At 39.7% G+C, this 27,615-nt stretch overlaps 2 protein-coding genes across 6 annotated transcripts in view; both read right to left on the reverse strand.

Annotated features, from left to right (window-relative positions):
- LOC308065324 (solute carrier organic anion transporter family member 1C1-like) overlaps positions 1-27,615 on the reverse strand; it is a 43,245-nt gene that overhangs the window by 14,699 nt on the left and 931 nt on the right. Inside the window, exons 1-11 of one of the 4 annotated variants that reach the window (XM_080391155.1) lie at positions 24,848-24,882; positions 11,878-12,032; positions 9,382-9,523; positions 9,161-9,293; positions 6,911-7,029; positions 5,951-6,097; positions 5,736-5,834; positions 4,138-4,383; positions 3,079-3,243; positions 2,399-2,594; positions 771-933 (exon numbers count right to left, since the gene is read on the reverse strand). In XM_080391155.1, coding sequence (XP_080247281.1) covers positions 771-933; positions 2,399-2,594; positions 3,079-3,243; positions 4,138-4,383; positions 5,736-5,834; positions 5,951-6,097; positions 6,911-7,029; positions 9,161-9,293; positions 9,382-9,523; positions 11,878-12,009 — 1,542 coding nt within the window. In that variant the 5' untranslated portion in view covers positions 12,010-12,032; positions 24,848-24,882. Of the gene's footprint in view, positions 1-770; positions 934-2,398; positions 2,595-3,078; positions 3,244-4,137; positions 4,384-5,735; positions 5,835-5,950; positions 6,098-6,910; positions 7,030-9,160; positions 9,294-9,381; positions 9,524-11,877; positions 17,267-24,847; positions 24,883-27,615 lie in introns of those variants that run through there. The other 3 variants (XM_080391154.1, XM_080391153.1, XM_080391152.1) reach the window with 3 other exon arrangements.
- LOC308065323 (solute carrier organic anion transporter family member 1C1-like) overlaps positions 27,170-27,615 on the reverse strand; it is a 33,746-nt gene continuing 33,300 nt past the window's right edge. For both annotated transcript variants that reach the window (XM_080391150.1, XM_080391151.1), the window contains exon 15: positions 27,170-27,398. In XM_080391150.1, coding sequence (XP_080247276.1) covers positions 27,176-27,398 — 223 coding nt within the window. In that variant the 3' untranslated portion in view covers positions 27,170-27,175. The remainder of the gene's footprint in view (positions 27,399-27,615) is intronic.

Here is a 27,615-nt window from a genome sequence, read left to right on the forward strand (position 1 = left end):
CACAGATGTGTTTGGCCTTTCTCCCCTGCCTCCCCCCTTAGGGTTTTAAGCAAAGAATGTGTTTTGGAGATGACTGTAGACAACAGATAGAAACCAGTTGCAAAGAAAAATCTGTTGGAGGGAAAACTGAGTGCAAAAGACAGCTCCAGACCATGTATCTTCTGGAGTGATCATCTTGCATCAGAAAACATGGGAATTACTCAGTCCAATGAAGGTACATATCTGTGGGCCTGTCTGGGACTCTGTGCGCTAGCCCCAGCTCTTGGTGCCGAGCAGAAATCAACCAGCTATAGAAATAAGCGGTATCCTGCCATTCCAGAGCCTCACATGGAGGAAACAAGCTGCTTCCCCTCAAATCAGTCTTCATACTTACACATTAATGATCAGTATCAGGGAAGAATATACACTGTCTTAGGGACTGCTGGCTAAAACCTCAGGGCAGCCAAACTGAGGTTTACAAAAGGCAAGCTGTGGACAACCTTCAGGCAACATGTAACAACTTTGTTTTGTTTGTTTCCCCCTCCTGTATTTAATCTACAAAAGACGAAAATTAATAGCTACAACGAGGAGCTAGGGCTTTTTGCTTAATGCTCGGTAACTCCGAGAAATTTCTATGTCTTCTGTGCTGTTCATAGCCAGAAATCATAAATACTTTTCTGACTGGTCCCCACTAACTTTGGTTTTCCTTAAATGCATTATACTACAAAATTCCTGACATTACGGGGGAAATAAGCTGTTAGAAAACCTCAGAAACTGAAGCATGGTCTTACTGTGTTCTTTCCATGTCCCACCGAAGTCGTGCACCCAGCTAGACAGGCCGAAACGTATGTGAGTCCATTGTCTCCACACACAGGATCCCATGCTTTGGAGGCACATTTGCAGTCAGAGTTGCACTCAGAAAATATGGCATTTTCATTGTATGGAATGGGTTTGCTTGGAAATTAAGTTCAGACAGGTGTAAAAGTGTAAGAAATTTTTAATTCAGGGTTGAGGTCAGTGTAGTCCCTTCTGTGTGACAGTGTTGCTGTCCTGAAACCCCCCTCATACATTTTCATAGCTGAGTCTCTACAGTATTATCTGTTTGTTTGAGATTCCATCCTACTTGCGCTGATATGAAAGTGATTACTAGATTGGAAAGAATTTTAAAACACAATGTTGCTATTGATTATAGCTGGCAGTTGTATACAAAAAAAAAAAAAAAAAGGAAAAGTTGAAAGGCTTTGAGAGGTCAGCTAGAGTACTCCCTAATTGGATGCAGGGCTAACATCAGTTAACACAGTCTTATCAGGTACATCTTTAGATGCTGGTAAATATGCATCAGGGGTAGAAACTAGATTTCCTGGTCTCCATAGTAAAAAAATACTCCTCTCTTAAAGTCTAGCCTAAGTCTTCCTAGAGGATATGGAGAATGTAGTATTCCCTTTTACTTTCAGATGTTCTTTGGGTATTGATCTGTAACAAAGAGGGATGTCTTCCTTCATCTTCTCCTTTCTGGGTTAAATAAGCTTATGTGCTTGCCATTTCTTTCATCTCTGTGCTTACTCAGCATATTCCACTAAGTCCACCATTTGCATTCTTAGTGAAAGCATTGCAGAGTAAAGGACAAGCAAAAATTAACCCTCAGGTTCCAACAAATATAAACCTCCTTGGCATCCTGCCTGTCCAGTTCCACATTTTCAGCTGTGAACCAGTATGATTTGATACATGAACTAGAGTGACAAATTATTGAACTGTGGGTGAACTTCAGGGGGAGGCAGACAGGTTCAGACTAGCCACGAGGTACTCTGAGCAGGCTGGACATGAGGCAGTGACATCCCATATGCTACTGTGGTGCTGGGCTGCTTGAACAGCCAGATCCTAGCATGCATCCCCTGTACTGGTATCTTCACTCACTCCACGGAAAAAAATAACAGCCTGTAACTTTTATACCCTGTCTCTCTCCTGAGAGGAGAGAGCATCTTCAGTAGGCATAAAAGCATAATTTTGGTTTACAGTAGACTGAGAGTCTAGTACGTTGCAGCCTTTTCATCTCTGTGCAGCATATGCTACCAATGCTCTGTTACATACGCTTCGCTGTTTTACTGAATACACTTCGCTAGAAAATTGCTTCTTTTGTAGAGATAGCACTATGTGAAACAGCAATACCAGCCCACATACAGCTAAACAACCTACACCAGGAATGATGTAATTTTATTTCTAATTAATCTTTAACCAGTGTTGTGCTTTGGCAGCCTGACACTCTGCTGACCAACAAAACTATCACAATGACACGGGGTAGCATTCACTTTCTCTTAAGCATTGCAAAAGAATGTTCCTCTTTTAGCATTGATGTCATAGTACATTTTTTGAATTATTGCTGCCATGGAGAAAAAAATACTCTTCTTCCTTTTATACTCACCCTTCATAGGACACTGTCATTCCCGCTACCACATGGTTCTCACAGCCAACAAAAAAGTGCAAGAGACTGGTAACATAGGCCAAAAATGACATGGTAAATGCAAACTTTGTTGCTCCAATGATGCTCATTTTGTACTTTTTCATTATGAGTCCTCCTAGGAAAATTCCAATACCTACAGGAGGTAAGGATGTCAATCCTGAAAGAGATTATAGAAAGGGGAATGTTAAAATAAGAGTCACAATGGGCTTAAGAGCCAAAGTCTGTCCTCAGGTTGATGTCCCTGGCTGCTTCTGTTATGACGACTCTAGGTGACTTTGTGCTCAGCCTAATCCCTGTGTTGTATATGCAATTTCTGACCCCCTAAAATCCACTTCCATAGCAAGGCATTGGTCAGATGTTGAAGCAATTAAAAATCCCACACCACATTTATTGCATATTTGGGATGCCCTTGTGATAATACAATAAATACGACATGATACAATATAATAATTTATTCTGGTCCCATAGACACCAAAATTGTACTTCGTATGCTGCTATTATATAACTCAAGTTCAGGAGAGACTGGCATTTACATCAGTCTGTTTGGCAAGAAATTCTGTCCCAGAAAAAGCATGCCAGAACTTATCCCCATGCACTTCTTATAGCATAAACAGCCATTGCTCATGTCAGGTGTAACTCACCTATTAGAAAGTTAGATTTAGATGTAGATTGTCCATACTGCTGTTCCATGTACTTTGGTTTGTAAGTCAAGAAACCAATAAAGCTACTGAACTGTAACACTGAGCAACACAAAAATGTAAAGTACATTCGATTACTCAATACTTTTTTCAGGGATGTGCAGAAATCTGAAAGAAAGGGATATATGAGTTGGCTTTGAAAGATGCATGGCATAATTACTGGTGAGTAATCTACAAAATTTAGGGCAAAATCCTTCTCTCAGCTGTGCAAGTGCGACTCATACTGTTCTTCATTTGTATGTGAGTATCTTAAAGCAAAATCATGTTCTTGAAAAACACCAGAGGTTGGGATACAGGAAGAAAATCCTAAAAGAACACAGAAGTATGGCTTAAGGCCTGGGTGCTCCAGTGAGATCTGCACATCAAAACTAAAGGGCTCCGCATAGCAAAGACTCCTTTCAGCTTACATGAATATTATCACATGTTCAAGATTAAGTGACAGCTGCCTTTGTGGAGATGCCCAATGTCTTCTTCTAGGATCTGAACAAAGGCAAGAGATTTTGACTAATGATGCAAAGTCATCTCTTCCCACCACCTTTCCACCCCTTTCTTAGCCTAAGGACTGCACAACCAGGGCTGAGATTCAAGCCTGCTGTAGCTTCCTCAGGCAGCAATGTGCTTCAGAGTCTCCGTGAGCTGTACGATGATCAGATGAGTAATTTGTCTTTCATTATTGCAAAAGGAACCCCCTAATATTTTCTTCAAGTTTTGATAAGTTTTCCACTGTTCAAATTTCTTCTAGCACAAAATTTTAGAGGTAGGTGCCACCCAGGTGATGATGCATTGCAAGAGATGCATGCAGAACCTCACAGTCTTGAACAAGCTCTTTGACTTCTGATAAACTTTAGCAGATCCCTCCTTTCCTGTTGTGAGTGAACTGGTTTAGACTGAAATGCAGGGTTTTAATAAAATAAAAAAAAAATAAAATTGCAGAACTATTACATTCCTGCTGTAGATTACGCCTATTGCTTGTCACATTTATACAACATGTGAAACACTTGCCTTTCAGTATTACTGACCACTTCTTTGGCTTAGGTTTTGCAGGAGCAAGTTTATTCCTTGTGCTGCCCATGTTTCCCAAAAGACTGTATGAAGTTCTGTCATTATTGGCTTCCTCTGGCTTTTTCAGACTCTTTGGCAGGAAGCAAAATGGAATAGCAGCTATAAAACTGGCTACTCCACCTATTAAAAATCCAAGCCACCATGCACCCACCCAGCGGGAATCTTGTGGGGTGATAGTGATGCTTCCTGGAATTGAGAAAAACAGATGCAAGTTACCTAAATGAAGAAGCTGAACCTTCTCTTTGTCTGCATTTTTCAATGTCTGATTTTCTGTGGTAATGCTAATCATCTATGAGACACCGTTCATGCTGTGAAGGCATCAGGAATCATACCCTGGATGGTGTTATGTTTGATCTGCCTTTTTACATCTTATGATGACTGCCGTTTTGTGACATACATGGCAACACAGAGGTCCTTATCCAACACACAGGAAACCAAAATAGGTGCAGACAGGCCCCAACCAGGTGGTCCTTTTAGGGCTGATACATTTCTGCTGAGACCATCCTCTGCTAACCTGAATTGTGTTATTAAGCATATGGGCATCCTCTGTGGCATCGGCAAGATTAGCCATGACTATAAACTTTGTATTTATTGCAAGGAGGATGCGACTGGCTGGTTGCGTTTTTAGGACTGTCACATGCTAGCATATTTGGTGGTGGACCAACACTGTAAGGCTTTTCAGCGTGACCAGGATTGGCTCACTGTTATGCATATGTAAAGTCAAACATTGGCTTAACAAAGGACAAAGACAAAATAGTTCGCCTCTCTAACTATAGGCGATCTCCTGAAGATCTGAAAACTTCTCTGTCCTGCTAATCCTAAAAACAGGATCACCCACTGTTGCTGCTACAGAGGGCCTTTTCCTGAAAAAGCCATCACCGGTCTGTACAGCCTGACACCCCATCAGTTTGGTCTGGCAGGTGGGGAGGTGGGCTGGCCAGGAAACACCACCTTGGAGATGGTTCCTGCCTCTTCTGGTGAAAGGAAATAGGATGAAAGGCCACAGCCACCACTTAGGGGATTGCTATTCCCCACTGGCATTTTGCAGATATGAATACATGTATGTGTTTTCTTTTCATCTAAATAAGCAAAGGCTGACAAAAAGTGTACAATGTACTTCAAACATTACATGAGTAGTAAGTAATGTAAAATGCTCAACCGAAAGGGTGGGAAATCCACCAAAGCTGTAAAATTGCTATGCTAGCAGAATCCTTTCACTAAAGTCCCCGTTTAGTAAAACATCTCTGTTCTGTGAATGTTCTTGGTACTAACTTTAAAAGTTAAACACGTATTTTAGTCCTTTAATCCTAAAACACAGTTCTAAAATATGTTCCCTGTCTAATTCTGCCTTTACCCTAAAAGCTTCCAGTAATTTAACAAAAATGTAATAAAACATATAATAAAATTAACAAAATAAAAATAAATCAGATATAAATTATATTAATGTAGTTAATTTAATAAAACCTTATACAACTGTGTAGAAGAATCTGTTAGGAACATGTATTAACTTACTTTCACTTTTCGTCTATTTTTCTTACCTAAATCCACAAATCCAATATCCACATACAGTTTTGCACATAAAGATCCCAACAGGAAACCGAACATTGGGCCCAACATGGCTATTGTGTGCAAACATCCTGAAAATATAATGAGGCAGATGCTAGTACATTTTAATGGTTGAATGTTTTCTTCTGCAGAGGGTGATTGGCCTCTTATACTAGGAATCCCTTCGTTTACTTCATGTTGAGATTACCTACATATACAGGAACATTCTCTTCTTTAGCAAAATCATCAAGGTAAGAGATGCCCAGTGGCGTTATTGGTGTCTCACCAATTCCACGTAACATGTTTCCCAGTAAGATATATACCCACATATATGACGATGGTTCCTTCTCACAGCCTGCAGATGAGATATTACATCTTTGTAACAGAATAGTTTAATGGGAAACAGTGACAAAACACAGGAAATTCAGCACATGAAATTATTACAGTTTAGTATTTAGGTATTAACAACATTTCCTTATGGAAGATTAATGAAAGGCCATCAACCTCATTATACTTTTTAATATTTTTTTAATAACCCTTTCCTCCTCCTCCATTGTATTTGGTTTCTAAAAACACAGATAAGTATCACGCATTAGAAAAAATGCATGTGTAAAATAAAATGACAGATTGATATTGTCATAAATATATTACCTGGCATATAACATGTCTTTAACTTAGGAAGTCTCAGATGGTTTCTGGGGCACAGCTTGGCTCTTTCTCTACCTATGTCCCATGCAAAGCAACATTGAAAACAGCTATATTCCATATTGTAAGCAAGATCATAGAAATCTCCATTTATTTCCAGTTAACTCAGTGCAGTTTCGTGTTCCGTCATGCTATCTTTTCCACCTTCCCTACTCCAGCTCCTGGGTAACTGAATCCCTTCAAACACAGCCTTACCATCCCCTTCAGCGTTAGGCTGATTTTACTGTAATTTGAAAGTGTGAACACAGGAAATTAAGCATCTGGATCCTTATAATTTGTGTTTGCTGGATGTTTATTCTCCAAATGAGATGCACAAGGTGAATTTAAGTGTTGGTAATGTTCCCAGACAGACAATGAAGTTAGAAACCTAACTAAGCATCTTGCATGGGGCAATGATTTACTCCACTTGCAACCAGGGATAAAACTAGCTCCTGTATTTGTACTTCCACTTACAGGTCCTTACCTGATTGGGAGATTTCCAACATCTTCGTTTTGTTCACATCTTGATGTAGGGAACAAGGATTTATGCTTGAAGTTAAGTTGGCTGAAGAAGCTGTATGTGGTGCTGTCTCATACTTATAACTGAAAACACAAAGTAGTAAGTTCAGAAGCAGTGCTCACTAGGGAAATACTAGAATAGTAGGGGAGGAACCACTTGACTGCGGTTTACCTAAAAAGAAAGGTAACTTTGTTTAAAGTTCTACTGAAGAAGCAAAATAGAAGATTATTCAAGCATATTTTGGAAAGTCAAAACACTAAAAAAAAACAACCAAAAAACCCCCTAGAATAATCTGTCTAAAAGACATAACCTTTTAAACTGTAAAATTCAAAAGGGCTTTTGAAAGTAATTCATATAGGATCGAACTTCCAGTGTCAAAATTTAGGCTCAGGTCCAAGACTGGTCCCTGTCTAATTGTTTAGAAGATCAATTCTTCTGAAAAAGAGGAAACTGTTGTGTGTGAGTGTAAGCCCTCCTTTTCATCCTACATATGTATTTTGGGCTGAGGGGGGAGGAGAGGGATGAGGAGAAATAATCCTCAAGCAGTACCCATTTGTCTGATAATTGGCATTGGCTTTAGAAAGAACTGTTGTATAGCATCAGGTGAACAAAATTAGTGGCTAAAAGGCACTCTTTAGCTGTGTTTACAGGGAGCAGGGCACTGCTGTGGGGAGGCAGCTGAGCAGTTCAGGTGCTGGAAGCTGCTCAGCTGCTTTAGCATAATCCTTTTCCCAGATATGAGCCCTGCTGAGGTGCAAAGTGCAATTAGCTTAAGCAGAACAGTATAGCAAAGCACACATTTTGTTTCTAGGAACTGGGCAGCTCTGTTAGACCAGGCAGGCTTATTTTTCAGGTTGAAACAAAAAGCATTCATCAGGAGAGACAGTGCAGAACAGTTTCCTTATAAAAATACAGGCCCAGGTTCATCACAAACTGTATGAGCTTCCAGTGGAGATAAGCAAGATACATAGCTGTCTTAAGCAGTGGAAAATAGAAGGCTGCTGCTAATACAAAATCCGCTGTCATGATAAAAAGCATTCCTCCATTTTCTTTTGACAGTAGTATACCTAAAATCACTCTAATATATTTAAGAGAGCAAGAGAAATATGTCTTACTCTATGTGTTGCCACAGTATCAAAGCTATGGCTAGAAATGTTACATGCATATAAGCAATGTGCAATAATTCTCTGAGCCTGGAGGAAATGAATAAAAATTAGCTTAACCAGACACGGAAAATAAGTTTAACCAGTCGTATGCCTTTGGAACAGGAAAAAACGTGGTACCAGTTCTACCAGCACTGATCTACCTGCAGACTCTGAAGCTGAGAGGCTGCTTTGTGTGAGGGGTAGCTGTTTGCCACAGAGACCAAAACACGTCATCTCACACAAGGCTCTGGTTTCTTCTTTCAAGGAGCAGGAATTCTTCTAATGAGCATTGTTGCAGGTTGGCTTCTTTAGCGAGTAAGCTCTGAATCCCTGATTTTACCTCAGTTTCCTGTTACTGTAAATAGAGCCATATTTCAGGTAGGGATGTCACTCAATGTGAAGTTACCTGCTCAGTGCTTGGAGATCCTGTTCAAAACAGCACAGACTTATCCTGGAAATTATATAAGTGGATTTTATATTCCTCATAACTTTACCGTGGTTCATAATGGTTTGACTTTCCTGCCGACATGATCCTGACATCTCTGTTAGCAGCCAGTAAATACCACATTCTTAGGTTAAGACTGATTTTCCCAATAACCTGTTATTACAGTTTGCCATTCAGGAAGAGTATATAATTCATTCAAGCAATGACATGAGCCTAGCAGCATGGTGGAAGACTTTCAAAGAATGATATATTTTGTTTGAAACTTGAGTTTTTGTAACATTTTCATAGGTGTTTCCTCCTGAAAAAATAAAAATTCTGAAGATTTTGTAAAATCATTTCCCTCTTCATCTCTTTTCTGAACAAGTTTGACTGAAAACTAAAGCATTGTGATTTTCCTGCTTTTGCAAGAAGTTGAACTTTTACTTCAGAGGAGCCATATTTTTCCAACCAGATATAACAAACAGTGATGTGTGTGTTAAATGTGATTCATTGCACATCAAGGTGAGGTTCTATAGACCTTTGGTAATCTAAGACTCAGTGTACATCAAATTTTATTCAAAAACTAGAAAGCAGTACCCAATTCCAATGTTAGGCTATCCAAAATGATTCTTGATCAGTACTTACTATCCCATGAAGAAATGAGGCATTGCTGTTAAAAGACTTCCCAAAGCCATGGTAAAGCATCCAACAGCTATTACTTTGGGCCTATGAAGTTTAGCTCCAAAGTAGCTTACAAATGCAATTACCAGCAAGTTACCTGGAAGGTAATAAACCAAAATTAGTGCCAGATGTTGTGCCTCATATTTGTCTGAACAATGTTCTGCACGTTACAGAATATAAATTACCCATCTCAAAGCTTCCATCAATGAAACCAACAGTAGATGATGTCAGGTCAAACCTTCGTTCAATCTGGGTGATGGAACTTTTCATAATTGTACCAGACAATGCTTTACTGAAGTAGCTGAACGATAAAGCAGCAAGAAATGCCTGAGGAAAGATTAAGAAAGAAAATGGGAGGTAGAGGCAGAGAAACTGGTCACAGAGGGATCAAATATGTTTAAAACTGTGTGGAGCAATCATCATCATGTTCTATGTTTGTTACTCAAATTGCCATAACAACGTTGTATGGGAATTTTCACATATCCCAATGCTACAGAGGGCCAAGGTGGTCTCTCAGCACTGTCTGTTCCCTGCTCTGGTTTTTGCTTCTGGAGAGGCTGGTGCTGGGTGCTGCACTGAGAGCAGCTGCTTGCTTTGGGGTTCAGGTTTGTCATAGCCATCTTAACGGCCAGGAAGCCTCATTTTCCCTGCATTGCTGGCCAGAGGTTTTCCGAAGCAGAAATCCTATGGACTATGGAAGTTAAATCTGGCAGACTCACTAGGGACTACTTACCTGACTGACATCCTGTGGTTAAATTTATCAGAGCGACGAGGCCCAGTGTTGGGCAGCCAAAATGGCGAGATTTCTAGATGTTGCAGAAAAGTAAAATTTGCCAGAGGTGAGATAACTGATCATGGTAGATTTACTGATCATAGTCCAACCTAAAATTAATCTTGGTCCCAATTATCTTCTGCTTGGGCCACAGGTCACTTATTTTAGGCCAGGTCATAACGGGTTCTAACTCATACATACAGCTAGCCATGGCATCAAAATTAGGGCTTTATTCAAATTTTTATGGTATCCCACTATGTGGAAAGTGGTACAGAATGATTAAATTAATCTCTGTGTCAGATGATATATTTTGAAAGGTGTTGATTATGGCTATGTTGCCTGTATACCATATACTTCATAAGGGAAAGTTTACTATCCTTTATAATTTCATAGCTGTTTCCACCAACACACATTGTGGCTTTTGTGAATAAAGATGTATTTGATAAAAAGTTAAAGTAGGTTGTTTAAATATTATCCAACTATTTCAACACAGTCTAAAAGACAAATAGACTTATTGCTCACTGGGTAAAAGTTCTAATACAGCACAGTGTTGGGTAAGTAAACAAAAGCAAATATAGATTAGACTTTGCAATACTATCTACTGTAAGAAAGGCAGTGAATTCTGGAAGTAAAACCTTGAAAATAGGTACATTTACTCTCTTTTTGTCAGGAATAAGGACAAACATCTCACATGTGTGGGCTTTGTCCTGACAAGTTTTACATTTCCTGAGCTAGACTGGCAAAAAGTCTGCAAGAACCAACTTTCTTGCCTTTTGCCAGCTGTGCTTTCAGGGGTTTTGGCTGAAATCACCAACTGCTGATAAGCATGAAAACACAAACAAAAATGGCTTGGGTATTTTGGGTTTGAAAATGCAATCCCCAGGTAAACCACAATACATTTGATGGGAAGATGAGGGAGGATAATAGTTTGTCTTTTATTACCTCCAAGGTATTGTGTCTATTACACTTTAGTTGCCATAAAGTTAGGCATGGACCCACATCCTTGCAGCATTACCCACATATATGATGGTATAGTTAGACCTGTGAGTCTCCCAGGGAGATCAGATTCTATTTTTGCAGGTCTATATGGGTGGCAAATGTGAGTCAGATAAAATAAGAAACATAACAACTTTTGCCTGATATTTGAACTGAACTATTCTGGAAGTCTGAGAAGTTTGCAATTACCTATTTTCTTCCACTACTCTTTCATTTTACAGAGCTTTTTATAGAAAGAAATAAGTCCCTGATTGCAACTCCATTGACCCTATGGAATTTAACCTGAGATGCAGCTGGCTGAAGTATTATACTCAAAGCATAAACCCAAACACATCGGTGTCAAAAGAAATCTTGCCTTTGTAGTATTTGCATCTCAGCCAGAAGCAATAAATACTAAGGCTTTAATACAAAAGCAAAATTCTTATTAGTTTACTTGCTTTGTTCCGTCAGTTCTTCTGGTGTGCTCCTGAAAGCTTGTGTACTTGTGGGAATCAATGGACTGTTTGACCTACACCCTGTACTACATAAAAGTCCTGGAATACAATTCACCTCACCCTATTTTGGCCCTACAAGAATGGGTGGTGATAGCAACCTCCAGACAACACTGTATCATAGCCAAATATTTTAGGCTGCAAGTTTTCTAGACTCTCTAGCAAGAGGTTGCTACCTCTCTGTAATTACAAAAAAGGGGATCCACCTATGAGTAACTTGAGAGTAAATATGGTAGATCAGGAATTTTTATTTTCTTTAAGACAAAGATAGGATCCAACCATCCCCTGTACTTTCAGTGTATATTCAGTTCCAGAAAAGACAGGGGGAACAGGAATGAAGTAATCTGGCTTGTCGTATCCTGAACAACATTTCTTAACATATAACAGCAGTAATTGGTGGTGATATTATTAAGGAACCAAACCTTCAAGCCAGTACAACAGGAAGTCTTCTTTTTGACTGGTAGATTTTTTTTTGCTTCATCGTCCAAAAACTGGGAAGGTTCTGCTTCTTGATTTGAGTCATCGTCATTGCTGGGTTTGGTTTCCACTGTCATGGTTGATTTCTTTATTGAGTTTTCTGAACCCAAGAGAAAAGAGTAGTAAATAAAAAAGCACATAGGCTGAAACAGAGTTGCTTAAGGACCTTTCTGCTGAAGCAGTAGTTAAAGGAAAATGCTGCAATGGAACTGAATCTTTTCATTGGAAAGAATTTGATTCAATGACTTGGGTATTTTGAAGTATATATTTGTAATTGTAATTTGAATGTATTGTAATTTAAATTATGAAGTATCTTGTTTTAACATCTTTTCCAGGTGAAATGGTTCTTCACTCTCCCCCTTCTCCCCCCCCCCCCCCCCCCCCTTTTTTTTTTGGTGGTGGGGTCTATAGACTTTTCATACTAAAAAGACAATCTGCACAGAAGAGTAAGAGACAAAGTCTCTGTTTAAAACTAACTGCAAGGGTCAACAAGCATCAGTGCTGAAGCACAGCGAGTGTTAGAGAAACTGAATTTGCAGGCCATGCAGCTTAAGACTCAGTTGTTTTGGTAAGATCTCTGTAGTAACATCATCCCATCTGACCAACTCCTTCACACTGCCCTGTTGGAAACAATTCATAATGACAAAAGAGTTTATTATTTTAGCTGACTGACCTCCTATAAGGATATCACATGTTTTTTCTTCTTGCAGTAGTATACAGGGTATCTCTAGTCCCCTTCTGCTTGCAGAGGGCTGCCTACATCCCCTAATGCATGAAATCATCTGCAACTCGGCAGTTCAGCAGAACTGCTCCAGTTCCCCTGGGAAGAGCACACCCTGGAGCCATAGATGACAAACCTTTATCCTCCTTTGATATAACATATTTTTTTATTGTTGAAAGCCTTGTTTCATTATTAAGTTGAATTTGATTCTATTGTAATGAATAGTATAATACTTCACATTTTTCTCAGTTTTTTTAAGCTATATCTGAGAGATGAGTAAGCAATTAAAAATAACAGTTCAGCGAAGAGCTGTAATGGAAATCTATGCATCTATTAAAAAAGTTTATTTAAAGAATGAAAACACTTGCCCGTTTGTGCAACTCCAACTACAAACAGAACAGATTTCTGAAGGAAGATCCTGATGCCACTGTAGGAGCCCCTTGGAAAAAAATGGGTCACTTGAAACAAACCCTCTTCAGATCTGCAGATCTTGACACACAGGGTGGATAGCAGTATTGGAACTAATGTCCTCAACTCAGAACTCAGAAATCATAGCTCACAGGAACTAATTTATTTCACCTTTCACAGTAGTCTCCTCATTTTAAAAAAGAGTGAAGAAGAGAGAGAGGGGTGCAGAAAATCACACAAAGAGGTTTTCCATGCTTGAATGGAGCTGAAAAAAGTTGGATGAACTTTTCCAATGCTGGAAAAAGTCCATCTGCAGTTGCAAATTGCTCTGCTGCAGGCCATGTGACAGAGTAACACTTGTCAGAGCATTTGAAGGGTAGGCATGATGGTGAGGAACGTTTTTCTTCAGTCATAAGAGGGTTAATACCTAAGTATGATTAAAACAAATATACAGAGTTTTAAGCAACTTAGTTCTTAAAACTTAAGTTTTAAGCAACTTAAACTCCTGGTCTTAAGTTCATAAGCATGTCCCTAGGTACTACCACTGGCATGAAAAACTTCTTTCTCTTCCCACTGATCATATCTGCTTTCCAAATTCTTTACTCATGTGAGTACCACTGCTTCTGTGGCTGTGCTGTAAGTCTGGGTCAGAACACATATTTAAACAAAAAAAAATAGCTGTTCCTTCCCCTTGGCTCCTCAGACAGATAGGAACAAGAAGTAGATGAAAGAATTTATGTTTATGAAATTATATTTTTAGTGCTCAGGAAAAGTTAGTACACAAGTACTTTTGAGCATCTAGTCCTCTGAAATTTATTTGTCCCTATGTAATCTGAAGGTAGTAGCTTATCCTGTTATCATGATGCATTAATGACTACAATAAGATGCTGGGGTAGCATGTCATTGCAGGTCAAGGAACTAAACTGGCTATTTTGAGAGTTTGAAAGTACAGTATGAATTGGAATCTCAGTATGAGAAGGAGTGAAGGCAGAGAAACAAGAAGAGGCAAATCAGAGAAAAGAGAAAGACAGTCAGGTATCCGTACATGTAACTGAAGAAGTTTAGACATTGGGAGGCTATCCAAGTAAGTGCTTCAGAGAAAGACTGTAAAGGCACAAGAAGGGAGGACAGTAAGATTGAAAATTGCGAGCAATAATTATCAAAGAGTAGGTTAAGCAGTTAGAGGTGAATAGTGAAAAAGGCATCTAGAAGCAGAGATTAGGGTACCAGGAAAGAGAAAAGATTAAAAAAGAGAACAAAAATAAAGTGAAATACAGCTTTGTGGGGCAAAAGGCTGCTTGATACATACAGAAAAGTGTGAAGCCAGCTAGAAGTTAGTTGGCTTAGTACTGTCAGTTGTCAGCTCCTCCAGTGATCCAGGGGAAGAACTATTGAACAAGAACAGGGGTGACCAGCTTCTGTCAGTAGTGAATGACACATATCTTATTGTTGCTTTGCAGAGATGCTACTGGAGATGGTGCTGTTTTTTCCTGGGGAATGCTAGGATGGGAGGAAGGAAGCAAGAAGGTGATGCAACTGTGCTAGAGAAATGTTAGAGCAAGTTATACGCAAGAACCAACTGTTGGAACTCCTGGCAGCATCTCCTCCTATCCTCAGTTGACCCTGACCTACACAGAAATCTGTTGGAGATAGAAGAGATCAGGGCTGGAGAAATGCCATTCCACAAGAAGATTAGAAAAAAAGATAAAAGGTCAAATCATGATTGATGTCAACGTAGCTGTTGAGCCTGACAATTTCAAGTATTGATAAAGTGGCTATTTTAGATTTATTTCACTAGTAGTCTTTTCCATGCTTAATAAACCAAGGATCTGGTTACAAGCCAAGGAAAGGCTTGTTACCAGCCAAAGTATGAAACTTTCTGTACCAGATGTGTCCTCTCACTAACATGACTTCTCTATTAAACTTTGCCTGCACAAGCTGTTCTACTGTAGTAATGACCTGAAATAGTTGCATTTGCAGAAAGATGAGATCAGTCAAATAACATACTGGTGTTAAGTAGTCAATCAACCTAAACAAAAATCACCCTGAATTGCTTCTTGAGGGAAGAAAACAATCCTCTCTCCAAAAGCAAGCATAAGGAAAAAACCTCAATAAAACATGAAAAAACCCTAAGCCGTACTGTGAGAACGAAAGTTAACGCTCTTCTAATTCACTTTTACATCACACCCAGGGAACATATGACAAACTGGTTTGATCTTGTGCTCAGGACAGTCTCTTCTCAGAAACACTTTGGGTGGGGGAAAATCAAGGGTCTTAACTAATAATCAGTGTGGATCATTTGTGTTGTGGGAGCTGAGAGCTTTCATAGCACCATGGGAAACACACAGCACCTTGCAAGATCACTCCAGAGTACAGCAGCCAGCCTTGCTCAGGACAGCTGCAGACTTCTTCAGTGCTTCAGGGTATATGAATGTATAGGGGCCTAACTCTCTGCCTGTTAGGTAGATTTACTCCCTAGTGAACATTAAAAAACCCGTAAGCTTGGTTTTCCACCCCCTAATTATATGTAAATTACAATGAATTAAAACACCCATTTAAACACCTTAGCATGAATAACAGGTAATTAGTTCCTACAGGTTTTGTAGATTCTTACGAAAGAAAAATATAGAGACATTTAAGGAACTTTCAGAATCCAGCAAAGACACTGTAAGTCCTTGGGCAGTTGCACTCTCAGGGGGTATATTGCCATCCAGTAGATTAACAAATCAAAAATCAAGAGCTACATTTCATTTGGTAGGTTATGGAACTGTATTTATTTTCCCTAACTGCAGTGCTAATCCAATTGCCTTATTAATTTTTAAATACATTAAGGGATTGTAGTAAGACCTTTTAAGTTAACCTAATAGGAAAAATGAGTATCACAGTGCTGTGCAGGCCTCAGTGCCACTTGCATTGTTCAAGATATATGTTACTTACTGTTCAGAGACACTCATACAAATTTATGTTGCGCTCATTAAAGCATTGACACTTACAACAGGAATGTTACTGGCCACAGCAAATGCAACTGATACTACACAGGTAACGTTCATTAGCTGCAAACACTAAATGGCAACATTTTAAGGTTAAGACAAACAAAAAGAATATTAAAGTGGTTCCTACCTAGGTCCAGTATCCACAACAACAGCAGTTATACTACCACACAAATGCTCAAAAGTCAGACTATTCTCTTGTTAAGCAAAGCTGTGCTGGTACTTAGTAGAAGAATCATTAACTTCTAACACAAACTATGGTTTAGGCAGTTTTAATCTTGTCTCCTCCCAGTTCTGCCCTCTGTTAAAGGTCCCAAAATACATGTTTATCCACAGTGGTCAAAAATTAATTAAATAGAAAATGTGCAAGTGTGTTCCTTTGGTATACTCTTGTGAAACACCATTTTTCCTGGGCTTGTCAAGATCATAATAGTTCATACCATCTTGGCATTTAAAAATGGGGCGTCCATACCTTAGAAATGTTCATGGTTATTGATAGCTGAAATGTATTTTGGTATGAAGTGTTATTTTCATAGTCTATGGCTAAAGTCCATTCAGCTAAGACAGCCAAGGACTTGCAGGAAGAGAAAATCTAATGCCTTGGGTATATTGAACAAACTGGATGTCTGAAAAACACTCGTGCTTAGAAGACTGTTCAGATTTATAGTTCAGTGTTATCAACAGCACAGGCAAACCCAATGTGAAATTATATTGCTGCTATGTGTACTTTGGAGCAGCCCTTTACCTACTTACAGCTGCAGTTCAAGGAAACCTGAACTTTCCTGAGAAGTATTTTATTTGACTGTGCCCTTGTTGTGCATTATGAATGATTCCTGAGAGGACTTTTAGTTAAGAGAGAAGTAATTCTTAAAGCATGTGAACTATGACTACTGTCTGCCTGGATGTTACACCAAAATGTGCCATTCCTTGTAGTTTGCACCCTTCCCTGCTACCGCTGTCATCACGCCCAGTGTTTTACTTGCTATGAACAATTATAGCCTACTTTATAATGTCGACCTCTAGCTAATCTTAGTCAAATTTTGCCTTCAATATTGTTATTGGCAATACCTTGCACTGCTCATAGTTTTTCAGATTCTCAACCATACAGTTCCCTTTAGCTTCCTAGGATAAAAGTAATCATCATCAAGGAAATGGTATATGTCAATATACCATTATATATACACATATATATACATATATACATATACATATACATATACATATACATATATATATATATACACACACCAAATATATATACAAAGCTATATGTCAGGGCAATTCAATGCAAGCATCAGTAAAATTAGAAAATAAGAATGAAGAAGGAAGCTGGATCACAAATCCAGTCTGCAAACTCAAAAGCACCTTTTGTAAAAAGGCCAAGCCCTGCCTTAACAGTGAGAATTGCGTTCCCTCCCACTCCATCTACTTCTAAGGCTAGCGCAAAAGATTAGTCCTCTGATGTATGGAAACCTCCTTTTAAATTCCAGTTATGATCAAATTACAATCTGGTTTTGAACTGACAGGGTCCTTTAACTTTAAAAGTTCTTCTTCTCAATCTGATACTTAGGACTCAACCTTGATCATAAATGAAGATAACACACTCGACCTCTTTTACTAGATTAAAAAAGCTAATCATACTGAATACTTCATTGAAAAATAGGCTTTTCTGATTCTGCAGCACAGCCTTGGAGCCCTTGGCTACAGTGCTTTCTATCTGGATCCTTATTTCACCAATTCACATGGCTAAAAATGTACACAATATTCCAGGTGTAACCTCACCAGTGCCACATCTTGAAACACTAACTATTCCTTATCTCCTGCCTTGTCTGATATGTTATAAGATTACATACAACATTTTAAGAAAAGCATCTTTTTATGGGTGGTTCCTAGTTATCTACAATTAACAGGTACACTCAGGGTCAAAAATTTTCAGCTAAGGAGCTCCTACCCTGGAGAAGAAATTCCCGTTATTGTCCATCAGCTGTGCAACTTTTTATTTAACTTTATATTCCACTCCTATTTTGACATTCTCAGGTTCATTCTTCTTTTTTCTCTATATGATATCCAGATTCTCCTCTGTTTAACCATTCCATCCAACTTTGTGACTTTACTGTTATTTCAAAAAGTGGAGCTGGAATGTCACGCATAATATATTTAAGAAATCTAATAACAGTAATGAAAACTAAGGAGACAGACTGGTGCCTAGCTGAGAAACCTAAAATAAATGGGTCTTAACTGTTGGCTTCATCAAAGTTTGGGATGCCTTCCAAAAGAAAGTAATCTTAGAGAAAATATTAGAAAAAGTTTTAGAATCACAGCATATTTTAGACTGGAAGGAAACTCTGGAGCTCATCTTGTCCAATCTTCTGCACTAAAAAAAAAACCTAACTTCAAAAGTTGTTGCTGTTCCTTAGGTCTCATCAAGTTGAGTTTTGGATGGAAATGTCCAAGGGAGGAGATTCCACAGCCTCCCCTGGCATGTGGTTCAGTGTCTGACCACTCTCACAGTAAATAACTTGCACATGTAGATGTATATGTATGTATAACTGGAATCTCCTTTGCTGTAACTTGTGTCTGTTGCCTCTCATCTTTTTGCTGAGCATCACCTGTACACAGGGAGAGAGTGTGGTGCTGTCTTCTGTATAAGCACCCATTAGATAGCTGAAGAAAGCAATAAGATCCATCATTTGCTCAACTTGATTCAGTTGATCAATGTCTGTCTTCTTCTGGAGACCCTCAAACCAGACACAATCTTCCAAGTACAGCCTGACAAATACTGAACAGATCTGTTTTCCAGATCTGGTCTTTAATAACTGTACCCTAATATACAGCTTGCCTTGTAGGCTCAAAGGTACACTACCATCTCAGGTTTAACTCACCATCTACCAGGATCCAAAGGTCCTTTTGTGCAAAGCTGTTTTCTGTCTAGCTGACTCCCTTGACATATTCTGTGGTGCAGGGCTTGGCAGTTTCCTTTGATGAACTTTATGAGTTCCTGTCAGTCCGTTTCTCTATCCTCAACAAACCTCCACCATTCTGCCCTCCAGCACATGAACTGCTCCTTTCCTCAGTTTGGTGTCGTGCATGAAATTGCTGAGAGCACTTTCAGTCCTATTCTCCAAACAATTAATGACGTTATTGACCATTATCAGCCCCAGCGCTGACTGCTGATGAACATCCCTAGCAACTGGCCACCAGCTGCTGGGCTTTGAACTGCAGATTGCAATTTCAGATCTAGTTTTCTACCCAACTTATAGTGGGTAGACTATACCTTACCTGTTTGGCTACCAGTATAATAAAGGAGACTGTACCAAAGGTCTTGCTAAAATTCAGTGAACAACATGTACTGCTCTTCCCTTGTCCGCCACACCAGTCATCCCACTGTAGAAGGCAGCCAGCTTAGTCAGGCCTTGATTTGCCCTTGATAAATCTGTGCTGACTGTTCCCAATCACCAGTCCACTGTGTGCCTGATAATGGCTTCAAGGGTAACTGGTTCCGTAATCTTCCATAAACCTCCTTTGGTATTTTATTGATTCTTTTTATTTGTAACTTTTTGTGCAGAACTATTTTTAGTTTTCTATGACTAAGTGATCAATAACATGGTCAAAAGCAGCTTCATTATTGTTGCAGAGAAAAACCATGGTGTTACATTACAATTGCATCCATCAGATTTGGGTCTGAATTAAAATAAAAACCAACACCACTGCCCCTGCAATTTCTCTAAAAGTGAGGCATATCCCCACAGTTAGATTATCATGTATTTAACATTAACTACATGCAAGAGGTTTAAATTCATGGTCCTATAACAGTTGTGGACCTTTTCTTGGAGGTGGGGATTCTTCATGTTCTGTTATGGCATAAAGCATCAACCATCCAGTTCCAGCACATTTTTTATGTCATGATTGACATTCTCTAGTCACAAGACAGGCGTCTTGGCTCTTGTTTATTGCTTTTTATTACAGGATGGCATACTGTACCTCTGCTAATCTGGGTGATTACTGATGTTCCACCAAGGGCACATACATGCAAAGCCCGTGTCCTCATCCTTCAAAGGTGTGTCACAGGCTCTGCTATTATGCTCTATGTCAAGGTAAGTATTCCCTCTCCCTCTTCTTTTACAGTGTTTTTCAATGGCAGCTTTTGTTCCCAAGGTTTTATTTTCAGATTGTCTGCAGAAGTATTAGCAGGTCTACGCAAGGGTTTTTCTGCCTTTTGATCGTAAAAATATGAAAAGGTATGGAGCTCACTGTACTCGGTAATTTGGAAGTAGTAGAACCTGTAGAAAAAATGCCACTTTCTTATTCATATAGTAAAATGGGAAACAATATTCTTTTGGCTTTCTCATCCTAACATATGAATACACAGCAATTTCTCCCCATCTTTTTCTTGTCCTCTATATACCATTAATTTATAAGTTTTCAAGAATTAAAATACCTTTTATACTTTTGTGATGGTGTGCTTCCCCGTCTCCCCATCCCAGCCTTTATTTCCCTGACAATGCTCCAGTGCTAACCATCAGTGGCAGTAACAGATACCTCTGGTCACGATGGCTGTATCTGACTGAAAGTGGGTCTGGGGAGACAGAGAACAACACGATAGCCAAGATAGCCAATGGCTACTGTGAACAATGTGCCCACCTAACAGTGCTGGTCAAGGTCCAACTCAAGCCAAGTTTGAAAGAAACTAACTTCTGTAGTTGGTGTGCAAATATGACTATGCATCAATTATCTTACTGCATATAACAGTATGGTATATGCCCAGGGCCCATTGAGCCCTCCTGCATGGCAGTGGGCTGCACACCAGGATCTCCCCTGGAGTAGGGACACCTCTCAAGGTTACTCCTTGAGGTTGAGAGATTCCTTGCCGCCACAGATTCTTGGTAAGAGATTAATAGCACGCTAAACTTTGAAATCTTAGATAAGTGCTGTAAGGGATTATACACATATAATCCTTTAGATATAAAACATTGACCAAGTCTGAGACTAAGTCTGGATCTAGCCACACCTAAATTCCCCTCTGAGAAGGAGTTTAGAACACAGGGCATTCCTTTCTGAACCTTGTAACTCAATGGGAAGGTCTCCCTGGTGGTTTTGTCTGACCCTGTCCTCTGTGCAGTAAATAATCTAGCTTACCTTGCCATCGCATCTTGTTAAACCATTTTTGCATTTACTATCAAACTTTGTTAAATTACTGTTTTATACTAATACACATATTACTGATTCTCTCTTAAGAGTGAAGTGCATCACTCCATCCATGATGAATTTGCTTTCTGTATGGCTGAGAAGAATTTTTCTATATCCAGACTGCTGTTGTTCAAGCTGTCCGTGGAAGCATTCACATTCAATGTTGACTTCTTGAACCAAGAACTGTTGACCAGATGTAGCAGAGTGGGAAATGGGAAACTGCTGAAGTCAAATCAAAACTGTGACCTCACACCTGAAAAAAGATATACCTCATCCTTTTTTTCATCCAAGCCCTCCCATATGACTGTAACTTACACTTATGGAATAAAATTTGGATTATGATAGTAAAAATCCCCTTAAGAGGAACACTGAGATATCAGTAATTGCTGATTATGCCTGAGTATAAAAACAGTCCTTGAAAAAGCCACACTAAGAATCCTATTTACTGCAGGAGCCAGTTGCACACTCCCCCAGGCAGAGGATGGCAGCAGGCTTCCAACAGAAGCGGCTGCCAAGGCACCAGTTGGCAAGAGGTGAGCCAGGAGTAGCAGGGAGCAGTCGGCCAGGCAGAGGACAACCGCAGTGGGCAGCTTTGATTAGGGGCCTTTTTATTCTTGGGACACTAATCCCTAAATAATGAAAATCAATGTACTTTAAAATTTAGCTCTTAGTTAATGAACCAAGTAAAAGGGATGGTGTACAGCTAAGCAAATGTTAAGCTACTACGGGAATCCTGAGGACATGGAAAACCTTTACAATAACGGAAAAGGTTTCTTGGTGCTCCTGTGTCAGTGCATCTAGTTTCAGCTTGCTGCTGTAGAGCTAACAGGAAAGAAAAGCATGCTGACAAGCTGACTTGGTGTTGGCATCTTAGCTACCATCTGGCACTTATTCCTTCTACTGCTCAGTGGAGCTTTTGTCTTTCATAAGGACTCACTGATAATTTTGTCATTGATTTGCATCATGTATCTATCTGGGGAAAAGTAGACCAGAACATGCTGTTTTACTGATATTTCTTATTTTTCTACATAAAATGCAAAGGGAAGTCTTTAATGCTAATTGTACAGCTTCTCTTTGCATTCAGTCCTAATCAGCAGGTTGGTTTGGAGTTTTTATAGACACAGAAGGTGCAAGTCATTGGTAGGTGGAAGTACTTATGCCTTTGTAGGAGCTGGTCCAATTGTGTGCTGCATCACAGCACAGCAGCAATGAAAAACAGGCAGGCATCAGGTGAAATCCCCAGGGCAAAGTCCCCATCACCTTGGCAGTAGCCAAGGGAGGATGCTTAGCAAAAGTGAGAGTCAGCAGTACCTAGATGTCTACTACTCTCCGAATAGCCAATTAGTTCCAAAATACTAGAGAAGTCTTGAGCAGAACCTGGAGGCAAAGGCAGGTAACTAATGGCACACATGGCATTTCTTTTTCTAGAACTACCCTGTCTTCCTCTGAACCTATGTATACAAAATTTCTTTGTGAAGATTTCTCATCTGCTGCGTGAAAAGCCAGCTCCTTTGCTTTGAACATCCCCCTACTGTCTTGGTTTGGTGCTCCCCAGTACTTGTAATGGAAGAGAAGGTGAACAGCTGATCCCTAGCAACACTTCCCATGCCACTTACTGTTCTCCTTTTTGTTATCTTTTTTCCACACTAACTAGCTCTAATCTCTCTTATTATTGGTCATTGTTGCCATCTTATATGTAGACATACTTTCTCTTATGCCTCCAGGGTTCCAGCCCCGGCCCCCGCTTTGTTTTGGCCTGGGACTTTCTGAGGTGGTCTTTACACTTCAAAGAGCCTTAAATACTTTTTTTTTTTTTTTTTTTTTTTTTGGTCTTTACCATGTCACTATTTAAATCTGTAAACTTCTACTCCCACAATACTACTATTGGTGAGATGAAATATTACCTCTGTTCCTTTATGCTGTACTCGCTAGTTTTCAATAACCTGCTATGCTCTTCTGTGTGCTCACTTTATTCATGTTTCTTATGATTATCAATAATGGTACTGTATTTGCAAATACTTTTAAAACATCCCTGTGACTTAGTGACTTGCGAGTCTACGTACTATGAACTTTATAGCTTCTAGAGAGAAGTAACTTTTTTCTTTCAATGTTACGTAGAACTAAGTTGCACATTTCAAACAGTGAAACTGTCATCAGCAGTCAAACCAGCCAAAGTGGTAATGTCAGTGTTTTCTCTCAGATGGTAATAATCACACTGCTATTTACAAATATTACAATAGTTGTTTCATACATCAATCTTACTCATTATTTTGAGCACATCAAAGAAGAACTATCCAGCCTATGTATGTTTTGGATACATTCACACCATTTGCTCTCTGACTTTTGGCAGTTCCCTTAGATTACAAGATCACATGTAGCAATTCAATTGTGGCACAAGGATAGGGTAGATGGTCTACTGTCTGAAACCTGGAGATACTTCATCCTATACTGATGCTTCTCTCCTCTCAAATAGTGGGAGGGCATGAGCTACAGACCAAATGCACAAGAAAGCTGGAGAGGGACTTTTTACAAGGGCATGCAGCCATAGGACAAGGGGTAATGGTTTTAAACTAAAAGAGGGTAGATTTAGATTAGATATTGGGAAGAAATTCTTTTCTGTGAGGGTGGTGAGGCACTGGAACAGGTTGCCCAGAGAAGCTGTGGCTGCCCCATCCCTGGAAGTGTTCAAGGCCAGGTTGAATGGAGCTTTGAGCAACCTGGTCTAGTGGAAGGTGTCCCTGCCCATGGCAGGGAATTGGAACTAGATATTTTCAAGGTCCCTTCCAACGCATGATTCTATGATTGTTCCCACACTCTACTGACTTCATCTTTTTGCCTCCTTCATTTGTTAGAATTCCTTGATGTTTCCTTCCTGATATGATTAGAAATAATTTGCCTATCAGTAAGACATGTCATTTGAGAGTTGCATTTTTTGTTGGGAGATAGAAGAGAAAATGTGCACTGGCTCATGTGCCCTAGGCCAGATTGCACATCCTATCATGTGACATGGCCTGGTACACTTGCCTTCTCCCCTGTGTGCCAGTAAGGGTCCTTGCTATAAGATGAAAATGTATGTATGTCATTTTTACATGGCACACAGCCCACAGGTAGTTCTTAACAAGATTATGAGTCCCACTTTGGCCTCTAAGGCTGACATCGATGGTTGGGATATCTCCTCAGCCAATTCTTTTTAACAGTCTCACCTTTGAAAATGAAAGGCATTTGCTCCTTCACAATGTCTCAATTGTGGTTTAATATATCTAATTCTAAAAAGGAAAGAAAAAAATCCAAATTATTTTAACTTTGTGAGTTCAGTTGCAGATTTAGTTTAAGACGAAAAAATCTGGAATTCTAAGAACAGGTCCAAATTCCTTAGTGCTGAGGCCATTTGTTCATTTATTATTAACAAATCTATAATATGTATCTCTAGTCATACACTCATCCATGCATCCACATTACTAATTGAAGTATTAAAATTAAGTGGCAGACATGAAAATATTTTAAAGTGAGAGTGGAGTATAACTGCTTGGTAACTCACAGTATTATCAGTGCTGAAGGGTGAGAGGAAAAGAATGCTCATTTTTAAACCACCATGAAAATAAGACTTACTGAAACAAATTCTTTTATAGTATTCCTCTTCCTTTTGTCTGTAAAGAAAATGGAGTATGGAATGAAAGCCCACACTAAAATATTCACTAAGTAGAGGTATACATACGTAAGCTTAGGTCATAACCCAAGAAGTTGACTTTTTTTCCCCTCTTTTTTTCTGAATTAGGATAGGATATGTTTATTTCTCTTAATTTCTTTCTTTGTCCTGTAAGCCAGTGAATTTTCCTGTCCATCTTGCTGCTGGGTATGTACAGAATTGCCTCCGTGACAGCTTCCGTATCGTTGAGGAGCAGTGTCCCTGCCAGAAACCCTGCTGGGACTGATCTGCAAATTAGGAATCATCCCTGTTTATTGGACACACATATAACATCAAGCACTGAGTAAAATGCAGATATTACTCCTTTTTTTCCTAGTCTGTACTTAAGTTGGGTTGCCCCTTTCTCTCACGGGATCTGACAGCTCATTGCTATGAAAAGTGCCCTCCCAAGGAGTCCAAGGAAGACTCCAAGCACCTCTCTTACTCTTGGATGCTGATGTGGTTTGGCATTTTTTCTGTTTTTATGATGATGTAGTATGACTGAGTCCTGAGACTGGAATGCCAATCTTTGTGATTCACCCGAATAATAATGCTCCAGTTATTCCCATATTCACAAACTTCCTGATTATTTTAATTTGTTTAGTTCAGTATCCAGTTGTACAAGGCAACGCTGACAGCCACAGCTCTCCAACACCCCATTGCCTGTAGCCTCTGACACACCTGGGAGGACAAAGAGCTGGGACAGGGGACCAGGTAGCCCAGGATGCTGTCTAAACACTCACCCACATGGCAAATGGTGGGTGACATTAGTCCTTCATCTGACAGCTGCATTTTCTGAAGTGATGGCTTTAAATCCTTACCTTCTGCAGATATTTGGTGCTTAAGCAACATCCTTCTTCTTGATGTTCTTATTGAATGGATTAGGTAGTTCTTTAATGACACACTCTAAACATTTACCATTGAAAGCTCAGTAAACCCAATTCTTATACATCTGCCCCTCCTCATGCTTCCCACAGGAGAGGCTTCACATCTGCCTCTGGCCTGCAAGCCCAGCTTGGCAGCAGGGTACCCACAGTCACTGCTGAGATACAAGTGATATGATACAATTTTTTTTTTGCCAAAATTATTATGAAGGGTGAAGCCTACCTTTCATCATGTGTTCTAAATTTCTAGTTGCTTTAAAGGACATAATTTGTAGTCGTGCTGTCACTATCTTTTTCAGTTCAAGCATTCTTGAGATTTTGCTCCATGTTAAACAGCTCTCCACTGTACTCCCCACCCCCCACCCCAAATTTATTTCATACCAAATATTGTCAAACTGAAAAAAATATATAAAGGGATATTATGACACACATCTTAGTTTCAGCTAGCAAATAAAATAAATTAAAAGGAAAAGCCTCATATCACCTAATCTTTGAATTAATTTTATTGTTCCCAAGCTGTCTTGTCATAGCTTTTTAAAAAATAAATCATATATATCATGTATCATGGTGTTATTACATTGCATAAAATGGAATGTATGGAATTATTCAGTACACTGAGTACTAGCAAGTAGCAAGAAAATGTTGGAAACCTAAAAAAGCTCTATTTGTATTTCAGTTTCCTTTGGATGATACTCTTGTGATCTCTTTGACTGCAATGACAACTTTTATTGCTGTTATTGTTGTGCTGTAACAGAGCTACTTGAAAAAGAATCCCTAACCACAACATTCAATGTCCTAAGCATTATGGGGTTTAATTCACGAGATGCCCAGAGCCCGCAGCTGATTTCTCCCGCCAGCAAACCACCTTCCTCTTGCCCTGCACCGCACTGCCTGCCAGGGCGAGCTATGTGCAGCACCTGCCCCTTCCAGGCTGCCAAGGCTGGTTTGGTGCACCAGTTCCTCTTGAGCTCGTGCCGTGGCAGAGCAAGCTGCTTTGCAGCCTCCCCACTACCCCTCACATGCAGAAGGAAGCAGAGGGGCAGCAGTGGCTGCTGCAGCTTCTCGAGGACTGGTGGAGCTGAGGGGCAGCCATAAAACCAGCTTCTCAGTGAGGGAGGACACTGCTCTTCCCCAGCCGTAACAAACCCCCTCACTTGAGAGTTACTGGCTGGGCAGGACAAATGGTGAGCAGTGTTTTCAGAGCTGTACATGTACTAAAATTGTTGTCTTTGCTTTTGGTGTTTATAGTGAAAATTACATGAAGGTGAATATTTTCAGGGTGGATACTAATATACCGCTTCACTGATGATGAATTTTTGCCTGGAACACCACTCACTGGGTGAAGTCACAGTGGAGATCTCAGTCTTCCTAAAGTCTAGTCTCCTTTTCTGGCCAGTAAGTTGTCTGAATTAAACAGTCACTATTAACAAAATTATCTTTCCTGCTCTTTGTCCCATAGGTGCCTCTCTCCCCGTTGGCTGAGAGGGTTTCATCTTGTGGAGAAGACCTTTTCCGGAGAACCCAAAGGACAGCAACACTGAAGAAAATGGACACCGTGCCCAACACCAAAGTCAGCCCCAGGTACACATACCTGAGAGAGAAATTTTTGATGAGAGCCTATTTCAAAGGCAATGTACAACTAGAAGGCATCAAGGACACATTCATATTTTTATGAACTAAGGCTGAGTAAGAAAGCTTTTCAAGCAAGATGATAACCCTGGAGATGAGAGTCTGCTAGCTCACCCAGGTCAGCTATTGTGTGGTCTGTGGCCAAGAAAGCATCTCAGGCATTGACTATCCTTCTCCAC

Source organism: Falco punctatus (genome assembly GCF_963210335.1).
Source record: "Falco punctatus genome assembly, chromosome: 6".
In the NCBI taxonomy this organism is placed as follows: domain Eukaryota; kingdom Metazoa; phylum Chordata; class Aves; order Falconiformes; family Falconidae; genus Falco; species Falco punctatus.